Below are 11545 nucleotides of genomic sequence, written 5' to 3'. Positions count from 1 at the left end.
CTCCCAGTAAGCTCCTTCTTCCCTCAACATCAGTATTGTGGGATCTACATCCATATAATCCGTTGCATCTTCTTCAAGCTTCATATCTGTGGGCTTATCGGTCACAAAAGCATCTAGGCGCTCTATGCTATCCATCCATTCATCAAATAGATCATGTTTGCCTCTGTTGCCCAAGTCATTGGGTTGAGGGAGATGCTCTAACTCACTTTCTTCCATTCTCTCTTCATTATGTTCAGCGTTCTCAAGTGTCATGATTCTGAGACTATGGACCATCAGCTTTTGATCTAGAGTGACCAACCTGGCGTCTATGTCATCCTTATCTTCAGTATGTAGGGTTGGTGAACTTGGTTTTGAATCATAATACGACCACAATTCTAGAACCTCTCTTCCATGCTTGTCAAACCTAGGGCCAGACCTTAAGCTAGTATTAGTGATATCACTCCAATCTAAAAGATGCCCGTAGGGATATTCATCATGATACATTTGATTGGCTTGTGCATTCTCCTCTCTTGCATTCTCTAACACATTTATCAGCCTATACTGATCACTATTAGTATCGCTCCACCTATTAGCTTCAGTATCATCTTCAATATCTTGATCATAGTAGTCCACATCACTATCATATCTATGGACTCCTCTTCTAGGGTTTTTTGGCCAGCCCTTGTACCTAGACATGTTTTCTTTCGTCTATGATTTTTTTTTTTTTAATCTCTTTTTTGGATAATTCAGGCTATTTAAGAATAATTATCTTGAAAATAAATACCCTAAAATAAATAAAGATAAAGTTCAAATTATTCACAATTTTATTGTTATCCAATCATCTCTTTTATTCTCATGCATGCAATCCTATTTTAAACAGTTATTATCAACCAATCACAAAATTATTTAATTAATTTTAATTGTTTAACCAATCAAAATTAATTTAAATTAATAATGTGTGGTCAACTCTACATAGACACAATATATGTTGACTGTGCAAACTTCATCATGCGATATCTTTCGATCTGATGGTCTAACTTGAAAACCGGAAATACCGTTGCAATCGTTAGAATCTTAATATCATTTTTATGATATGCAATGAATGAATTGATACATGTAATGCAAAGACAAATTGATGCATGTAATGCAATTATGATTTTTGGGGTACATGAATTGGTCATTCAAGTCATTCTCCTTGATTAAATCATGGGTGCAAAATTGAGTGTCTACATGTAGATTAGGAGAGATCCAACAAGTTTTTGAATCTTGATCTTGTCCAAATCCTTACTTTCCTTAATGGCAGTGACCTTAGCCCAGAAACTTTCGGGTAAGGATCTCAAGATCTTCCTCACCACTTTGGCATCTTTAATCTTCTCTACAAAATTGAGTTTAGCAATCACAATCTTATCGAGTCTCCCATAAAAGGAATCAAATGACTCATTGTTACTCATCTTCACTTCTTCAAATCGAGTAGTAAGCATTTGAAGTTTGATGTCCTTGACCTTCTTCGTTCCTTTGTAGGTAGTCTCAAGAATGGTCCACGCCTCTTTTGCGGTCTTCACATTAGATATCCTGTGGAATTCATCAGTAGAAACGCCACAAAAGATAGCATTAATGGCTTTGCTATTGGTGTTTGCCAAAGCAAGAGCAGCCTTATCCCATTTAGATTTGGCTGTTGTGGGTCTCACCCACCCATTCTCAATGGAATCCCAAACAATCTCATCAATAGCACATAGAAAAGCACACATGGGTACTTTCCAAAAATACTCCCATCAAAGTAGGGAGCGTTGAGGGATTAAGATCTATCCATTTCAAATGGGATCTTGGATCACACAAGGATATTGAAATCTAACAAGTGTACTCACTCTGATACTAATTGAAAGCTTAGATTTGTGTGAAAACACAAGAGCTTGTTTAGACGCCAAATTAAAAAATTACGGTTAGATTGCTTTTACTCAAACTTAACAAAGTGTGGAACAAGAGTAAATATGCGTAATGAATTGACTACACTACTCTAAGCCATATCCATCCATAATTAACAAAAAAAAAATGAAAGCTTAAAGAGTAAGGAAGAGAGATGCAAACATAAGATAACACCAAGATATGTTATTGAAGAAGAAACTGAAGAACTCGACAAAAAACCTTTTCGCGATCCTCCAAGTTGAAATCAATCCACTAGAAAATAAATTTGGAGTACAAGAATAAAAAAAATAAATAACCCTCCAAGCCTAGTCTACCCCCATGTACTTGAGCCCTCCAAGCTGCTGCCACTAATAGACTTCTCGGAGTCTTGTCTTCTCAAGTTTTTTGGATCCCGCAATTCAGCCTGATTGCATCTGCCACTAAATGGCTCCTTCCAATGCATTCCAATAGCACCAAAATCTCACTTAACACTCAGATTGGGTGTGTTAAGTGTTTGGGCTAAGAATCTCTCAAGGATTTAGAGATGGAGAGGTAGGAGTTGAAGAAAACCACTAGAAAATGTGTAGATGATTGTGGGTATAACAATCTCTAATTCTCTAATGTATTTGCTAGGGCTTTGAAAAGCACTCCTTACAATTCGTGGATAATGAAGGTATTTATAGTGTGGGTAAAGAATTTGGTAAAACACTTTATCTTTTTGCCAAACAGAGAGTTTTGCGGGTACTTCGCGGGATGACCCTTCTCGTGAAACACTCCCAAACTTTACAGCTTGGCATGATTCTTCAGCTTCTAGTCATGTGCTTCACATGTGACCTTTCACAGGTTACTCTTCTCGCGAGCTAGTTGCTACCACATACATATAAGAAAATGATTGAATAAATTATAGTAAAATTTGGCATAAAATTAAAGTGAACACAAGATAGTTGGAAATCACAACTTTACAAATTTTCCACAATATATCTGCAAATTCCCCACCCTCTTTTTTCGCCAAGGTGCAGTGACACAAGGTATGTTGCATAGACTCTAGGCATAAACCACAGGTTTCACAAGTTGCATTATCAATGACTTTCCGATGGAATAGATCCATTTTAGTTAGGAGAATATTTTGACAAACTTTCCAACCAAAGTTTGTCACCTTATTAGGAACCTTTGCCTTTTACAAATCCGCCAAAAATCATTTCACACTTGAAGTATTTGAGCTTTCCCCATTCTCCCTCCAATCTCCCACTCTAGCTAGGTGATTCGCATTCTTCATGCAAAATTTTCCATTTTCATTGCAACCTGTACCAGTTTGTCTGCAGGTAGTGATGTACTTAATGGGATGCTCAAAATGGATTCAGCTTCATATTCCATTCTCTTCATCAATAAGTGCATTGACCTTAGCATTAATAGATAGAATCATCAGTGGTGAGATAATACAGAATGAAGTCAGGTTTTGCCATTACCCACCTGTCATTTAATTCCAATTCTAATTGGAGATTAGGCTGGCAAATGCTCCTCCATGCAAAGGATGGGTAATGACCTTTCTTGGCATTTATAAAATCATTGTCGGGAAAGTATTTACTTCAAATAATCCAAAAAAAAGCGAGTTCCTCCATTGTTGCAACTATCACCCTTGTTTAACCAACAAAGCTAGATTAAAGGCCCTTAAATCATGGAAACCCATGCCACCTTTATCTTTTGGATCACAAAACTTCTCCCACTGCATTCATGTCATTTTCCTTTCCTCCCTTTTTTGTCTCCACTAGAAATTTCTCACCATGCTCATCATATCATCACACAAGTTCTAGTTAGTAGAAAATAGCTCAATGTATGCGCTATGATAGCTTGCGCCATTGGTTTAATAAGAATCTCCTTGCCAGCAATAGACAGTAGCTTCTCATTCCACCCGTTTTTTTTAATTGTTAAAAGATATTACACTTTGACCTTGCAACCAGCTTTGGCAACCCCTGGTATTTTTCATTTTGCTTAATGACCTCCGCCCTAAATAATTGGTTGATCCATTAGTGTGTATCTTCCAGTGTATTTATACTGAAAAACAATGAGGTCTTTTTCCGATTTAGCTGCTGTCCAAATGAGGATTTATCCCCCCATTTGTAAGAAAGAGCATAAATGGGAGGAGGAACATACTTTAATTAGTATGGAGTGCCTATGGAAGAAGAGTATGCCATGGGGTGATTTAGAAAAAAAAAATCGAAGAAAAGCTCTTTTTTTTTTTTTTTTTGGGTGAAACAATTGAATGAAAAGCTTACTGTATGAAAATGCAAGAAATTTAAAAGGAGCATAAATTTGTGGGTCAAACTGTTACGTACCCGCTATCCTACTAGATTGGTTCTAGCTTTTGAATTTGATACGACCCCCTCCACAGCCACGTGCAGATCCTCTTTTCCCTTGAGGGCTATGGTTAGATCTAAGGATTTCCAGAAATAAAACAGTAGACAAGAGGAAATTTTTGGTTATACTTCGAGGAATAACCAAGACCTCCTTAACAAGCAAAGCTTAATTTTTTTACTAAAATATTCTCATACCTCTTTATTAATCACAATAGGCCTTATATAGGCTTACAACTGAACATAAGAAACAAATCCAACACCTAAACGATAGATACAATTCCTATAATCTAGCCTACTAATCCAATAAGGATAAAGGCAATTGTTATCCCATTAAATAACAATTACTTGAAATATTAGATAACAATCAATAGCCAAGATAAAGATAAACTCCTAAGCAAATTCAAAAGCTAGAACCAATCTGGTAGGACAGCTGGTACATAACACTCCCTTCCCTTTAAAATCATCCCTTTTCCTCAAGGGATCCTTCTACATGCTCATCCATCCTACACACCTCAATAAAAAATAGCTTCTTACATTGATGTCCTAGTGCAAAATTCTCATCACAATTAAAGCACAAGCCCTTATCCCACCTCTCTTTAAGTTCAATAGGTGTAAGTTTCTTGATAGCCTTAGTAGTAGGACTCACTATGCTAAGAGATGGACTCACTTTGCTAAGAGATGGAGGCAAAGGCTCTTCATTTTCTTTAGATGAAGGTTGTTGATATTGAAATTGGGACTTAGCTTCATAGAGGCGAGCTAAGCCCACTGTAGCAAATAAGGAAGCCGGTTTAAGGGCTTGAACATCAATTCGCAGATGTTCTTTAAGGCCACTAATGAAGCAACCCACTTGTTGTGTTGGTGATAATTTTCCTACTCTGCTAAGCAATCTTTCAAATTGGCTTTGATACTCTCTCACAGATCCCATTTGCTTAAGCTTCGTTAGATCCCATTTGTACAAGCATTTTTTGAGGAGAGGCCAAGTGATCACTCTTTCTTCTTCCTTTAGTAATTGATACCATAATTGTGCTTCCCCCTCCAAATGGTAGGCAGCCAATTAAATTTTTTCTTCCTCAGCAATTTTTTGGAATTCAAAAAATTGCTTTGCATTGTAGATCCAACTAGTTGGATCTTCATTTCCATTGAAGCGTGGGAAATCTAGTTTTGTTACCCTTGGAATGACAACACTATATGAGCCGGATGGTCCAAAGTTGAATCTACCTGAAGACCTGTCCCCCTCACCTTGCTTGTGAGAACTCTCACTGCTATGATTACTCGAAAGGTTGTCAAATTGAGCATGCATTGCAGCAAGCATTCCCTATATCTCCTTCATCATCTTCTGTTGTTCCAAAACCATGGAAGTCAGATTGTTAACCTCACCTTCCAATTTGTCCACACGATCCTTAGCTATAACCAGCTCTGAAACCAATTTGATATGACCCCCTCCATGGCTGTGTGTAGATCCTTTTTTCCCTCGAGAGGCTATGGTTAGATCTAAGGATTTTTAAAAATAAAACAATAGATAAGAGGAAATTTATGGTTATACTTCAAGGGATAACCAAAACCTCCTTAACAAGCAAAGCTTGATTTTTTACTAAAATATTCTCATACCTCTTTATTAATCATAATAGGCCTTATATAGGCTTACAACTAAATGTAAAAAAACAAATCCAACACCTAAATGATAGAAACAATTCCTACAATCTAGCCTACTAATCTGATAAGGATAAACGCAATTGTTATTAAGCAATTGTTATCCCATTTAATAACAATTACTTGAAATATTAGATAACAATCAATAGCTAAGATAAAGATAAATTCCTAAACAAATTCAAAAGCTATAACTAATCTGGTAGGACAGCTGGTACGTAACACAAACCTAAAGACATTAAATTGCAAAAAATACCCCAATCAAGAATGTCAAATCAATAATCTACATCTTAAATAAATGAAATTATTAAGGTTAAGTGATCAGAATTAAATTTCCCCATTGAAATGCCATATAGATTTTTTTTGAGTTAACATTTTGAACCCGAAAGCTCAATACCTAACAAAAACAAGAATGTATACAATAATTAGTTCAAATTCATGAATTTCAAAAAAAAAAAAAAAAAACAAAACAAAACAAAAATTATGTTTTTTTTTTTTTTTTGGGTGCGGCGGGGTGGGGGGGGGGGATTATGCATTTGAACTTCCTCTTTTAACAAACAAGAGGTTCAAAATTCTATTTCTTCTTTTGACAATAAAGAGGTTTTCCACAAAAATCATGCATATTTTAACTTCCCCTTTTGACAAACAAGAGGTACAAACTTCTAAATCAGTGCATAAATCTTTTTGCATATATAAACGAAATTAAAAAAAAAATTAAGATAATAACATGAAAAAATATGAAATTTCGAAAAACATTATCTAATAATATTAAAATGAATAGACAATTAGTTAAAAACTTGCAGTAAAACAATTTACTTTGTATATAAGGAAATTTGAATTGCAAGTTGTTTACTGGCTTCAAAATTTTGTTTATTTTATTTTATTTGTGTTTCATAAAAACAATTACCAAACACAGCCTAAATATTTCATCTTTTGGTACTTAAGTTTGGTGTCTATTGTTGTTGATAATTTGATAGTTACAATGGAGAGGGGAACTTGAATCCTAAATGTCATGGAAATATCAGAAGGTACCAAACAATTGAATTACAAAATCCAGTTGTGTACAAGAATCACATTTTAATATATCTCAAAATATTTCATTTTTGGGTTATATATGATGTTAATAATGCACATCAACATCTTCCTTTTTTCCTAGTAATATTAAATATAGAGTTGCAACATATTTGACAAGGAATAATTATAATTTTATGGAATCTCCAATATTTTTTTTAAACCCCTAATTGTCTCGACAAACAAAACTATGGATTTATCCTTGTGAAATGTTTGTCTCATTAAAAAAAATATATAAAAAAAAACCACAAAATTGATTGACATTAAAAATTTGATGGTTCTTCAATTTTTGGGGACCTTGTGAGAGTGCAGTGATAAAGCTAGGAATTTATCTTTGAAGGGGTCATATATAATTTATTTATTTATTTCTTTGTGTATGAAATGTAATATAGTTATATACAATACTTCATAACTCAATTTTTTCTCTTTTATTTGTTGAGATAATTGTTAAAATATCTATGTGTTCATTTTAAAGATAATGAATGTTTAATTATTGTAATTTGTCAACACATAACACATATATTTATAGATTGTATTTTTTTAAATGAAAATTATATTTATTTTTAGACTTTCTTAAATATGTATGTATATTATTAAGTATAGGCGACCAAAATGATAAGGTTATTTTAAAACTATCAAATTATTTAAGATATTTGTAACGGCCCAACCCACTAAAGAAGGAAAAAAAACACAATGGTCGGATTTTTATTTGCTTTCACACGTGCCCACTTACCCCACTCACTTCCCCACCACTGGTCACTCATTCTTATTCTTCTTTTCTTTTTCATTTTCACTCAACACAACACATATACGCACACTCCTCTCCCTCACTCTCCCACCGATACACTCCTCATCACTTCCACCATCTTTTCCAATGAAGTTCATCGGAAAGCTCTCTAAAAACCTCTTAAGCTCCTACATCTCATCTTATTTAAGGTATGAGCTTTTATACTTTTTGTGGGTTTTCATATTTTGCTAGAGGTTTTTGTAATCTAAGTTTTGGAATGATATTCTTGTGATAATGTTTATGGGTTTTGCATTGGTGGACCTATTTGGGCTAATGGTCGTGGATTTTGTGCAATGGTAGCTGATAGAGAAGCGGAAAATAATCCATCTCCAGCTCATCCAAATGGATCGTCCAGAGCCTACAGCGCAGGTTGATTCAAGAGTTAACCCAGAAGAAGGAGAAACGTCCATGAATAATAGCACCACTCTATAAGTTATGTCTCCCATGGACGACATGATCGTCCATTAGGGTCATCCATGAGCAATCATCAGATATCCTTGGACGACCAAACCGTCCTACACCAGACGGACGAAAGCTCAACACTTAGACTTTCGACTAAACCCGCAACTATCTCAACAAATCCTTCGAATAAGTTAACTTCTGTTAGCGGTTACAGTTTTATATCCGTTGAGGTAGTTAACTCCGAACTTATTGGTTTACACAAATCCTGGGGAGGTTATTGGACAAATAACCGTCCCAGGCTCCCTATATAAGGGACCGGTCTGAACCCGACAGCGGTAAGAATTTCTCTGAGATAATTTTCCCAAATACTTGGAATCTCCGTCTTTACGAGACTAACATCTCCATCGGAGGGGGTTCGACCGGTCTTTTCCGGTCTCCTCTTTGATTGTGCTTTGTTCCTTGCAGGCCTTCAACCGTTTCGATAGCCCACCGAAGCCAGGCCATCCACCTTACTGATTCGAACAGATATCAGTTGGCGCCGTCTGTGGGAAGAACGAAGGTTGTTTTGTGACTTTCTTTTCTGCGACAAAGGGTTAGGATAGTCAGGACCAGGTCGAGGGCTACTAGCCCTGGCCGTCAGGGAAGCAGAGGCGCTTCAAGTGATCCTCAACATGATCGCCAATCTGCACCAGTCATGCAGACGTCGTTCGTTCAGCATGTGCAATCCATGGCGGCTGCAATGGCGGAATTAACTCGCCAAAACCAGGAGTTAAGGATGGAGATCAATCAGAGAAGACAGACACGTGAGGAATACACAGGACAGACACGAGGCCATGGTGACAGAGAGAATACTGAGATTGGAAGTCAGTTTAGAGGCATCACTTCACGTGCAGTGCCACACTTGAAAGAGGAGATGGACCAAATGAAGAAAGTCATGGAGGAGATGAAGGAGAACATGAGGAGAACGAATCCTATAGAAGACTTGGTCCACAGGACTGACTCTCCTTTTACGGCTTCCATCAATGGCCACCCTCTACCATCAAAGTTCAAACTGCCTTCCCTGGACTCGTATGATGGGACGCGTGATCCCTTTGATCACATTGCAACATTCAAGACAACAATGCACCTTCAAGGGGTCCCTGATGAAATCAAGTGTCGAGCCTTCCCTACTACTCTTAAAGGACCGGCACGAGTTTGGTTCAGTAAAATACCCCCAAGTTCCATAAGTTCTTTCGAAGAGTTAAGCAAATTGTTTGTTAACAATTTCATCGGGGGACAAAGGCACAAGCGCTCTTCGTCCAGCTTACTGACCATAGAACAAGGAGAGAACGAAAGCCTGCGGTCATTCATCACTCGCTTCAACAGAGAAGCCCTTAGTGTGGACGAGGTGGACGACAAGCTTCTACTGGCAGCCTTCCACGACGGGATTAATTCAGATTTATTTATCCACAAGCTATATGAGAAGGAGCCTCAAACCATGGCCAAGCTCGTCCATTCGGCTCAGAACTTCATGAATGCAGAAGATGCAATCATAGCCAAGAAGAGGAAAAGAGCTGAAAGGATGGAAGCGCACCCAGCTCGACACTCAAAACAAGCCCCTCGTCCAAAGAAGGGACGGATGGATGATAGGAAGGAATGAGATAATAGGAAGACAGGTCCCTTGGGAAAAGGCCAGAATTATACGCCCCTGAATGCTCCATTTAATCAGGTGCTCATGCAAGTCAAAGACGATCCTTCCTTAAAATGGCCAAAGAAGATGAAAGGGGATCCCAATAAACGCAATAAGAACAAATATTATCGCTTTCACAGGGACCATGGGCATGACATGGATGAGTGTTACGACCTGAAACAGCAAATTGAGAACCTTATCAGACAAGGAAAGTTGAGGCACTTCGTTGGAAGGGATCGTAAAGATGAGAAGTTGAAAGGCAAAATAGAGGAATCATCCCGGCCCCCACTAGGAGAGATAAGGATTATCGTCGGAGGGAACTCGATGGGGCAATCTTCCAAGTCGAAGAAGACGTATCTCAAAGCAGTACAAAACGTCCAGCTCACTGGACGATCACCAAGGACGAGATCAATGGACGAGCCAACCATTTCCTTCACCGATGAAGATGCTGAGAGGATCCATCACCCGCATGACGATGCGATCGTCATTACACTGCTTATTGTAGATTATACAACCAGGAGAGTGTTAGTTGACAATGGAAGCTCAGCAGACATATTGTACTACCCCGCCTTCCAACAGATAAGGCTTGGACGGGATCAACTTCGTCCAGTCTGCTCGCCACTGATAGGATTTGGAGGAATGAAAGTACAGCCCGTGGGTACCATTACATTACCAGTTGTGGTAGGGTCATACCCACAACAGATAACCAGGGAAGTCAATTTCCTTGTGGTAGACTGTACCTCTTCATACAATGCCATTATTGGAAGACCCACTCTTAATAGTTCGAAGGCGATAACCTCTACCTACCATCTATCAGTCAAATTCCCTACAAAGTACGGGATAGGACAAGTACAAGGAGATCAGTTGGCAGCTAGAGAATGTTACTTAGCCATGATGGCTTTGGACGAACAGGTGCAGACAATGAGCATCGAGGAAAGAAGAGTTGTTGCAGAGCCCACGGAAGTATTGGAAGATGTTCTTTTGCAAGAAGATAATCCTGAGAAATTCACCAGAATTGGAACAGGTATGAAGGAGAAGGCGAGAAAAGACCTCATCCAGTTCCTGAGAAAGAGTATCGACGTTTTTGCATGGAGTCATGACGACATGCCAGGAATCGACCCGAGTGTAATCACTCATCGATTGAATGTGTATCCCTTTTTTAAGCCTGTTCGTCAGAAGAAGAGGGTATTCGCTCCCGAGCGGGATAAGGCGATCAAGAAAGAGGTTCAGAAACTGACCACGGCACAGTTCATTAAGGAAGTCTATTACCCGGATTGGTTAGCCAATGTGGTGATGGTTAAGAAAGCTAATGGAAAATGAAGAATGTGCGTAGACTTCACTGACTTGAACAAAGCATGTCCCAAGGATAGTTATCCTCTACCACGCATTGATCAATTGGTGGACTCTACTGCTGGACATCAGTTGCTGAGCTTCATGGACGCCTTCTCAGGATATAATCAGATCAAGATGGATGAAGCTGATCAGGAAAAAACTTCCTTCATTACCAGCCAAGGTTTGTTTTGCTACAAAGTGATGCCCTTCGGTTTGAAGAACGCAGGGGCAACTTATCAAAGGTTAGTGAATCACATGTTTCATCCACAGATAGGACGGAATGTGGAGGTTTACGTCGACGACATGCTCGTGAAGAGCATAGACGAGGGAAGCCATCTAGACGACCTACAGGAAACCTTTGAAACACTTCGGCGATATAAGATGAAGTTGAACCAAAGCAAG

At 38.2% G+C, this 11545-nt stretch overlaps 1 protein-coding gene across 1 annotated transcript; it reads left to right on the top strand.

Annotated features, from left to right (window-relative positions):
* The first annotated feature begins 8869 nt into the window (after positions 1–8869).
* Positions 8870–11131, top strand: LOC115985995. Its single transcript, XM_031108867.1, has 2 exons — positions 8870–9631; positions 9851–11131. The coding sequence occupies exons 1-2, from the start codon at positions 8870–8872 to the stop codon at positions 11129–11131; spliced, it is 2043 nt and encodes a 680-aa protein (XP_030964727.1).
* Positions 11132–11545: the final 414 nt, after the last annotated feature.

Source organism: Quercus lobata, chromosome 4, assembly GCF_001633185.2.
Source record: "Quercus lobata isolate SW786 chromosome 4, ValleyOak3.0 Primary Assembly, whole genome shotgun sequence".
Classification (NCBI taxonomy): Eukaryota; Viridiplantae; Streptophyta; class Magnoliopsida; order Fagales; family Fagaceae; genus Quercus; species Quercus lobata.
This window is presented reverse-complemented; position numbering and strand designations above follow the sequence as displayed.

Coding starts and splice junctions, on each gene's coding strand:
- LOC115985995 (XM_031108867.1), top strand. CDS start 8,870: ATGGCGGCTGCAATGGCGGAATTAACTCGCCAAAACCAGGAGTTAAGG. Junction 9,632..9,850: donor CTCAAACCATGGCCAAGCTC/GTCCATTCGGCT, acceptor CCATTTAATCAG/GTGCTCATGCAAGTCAAAGA.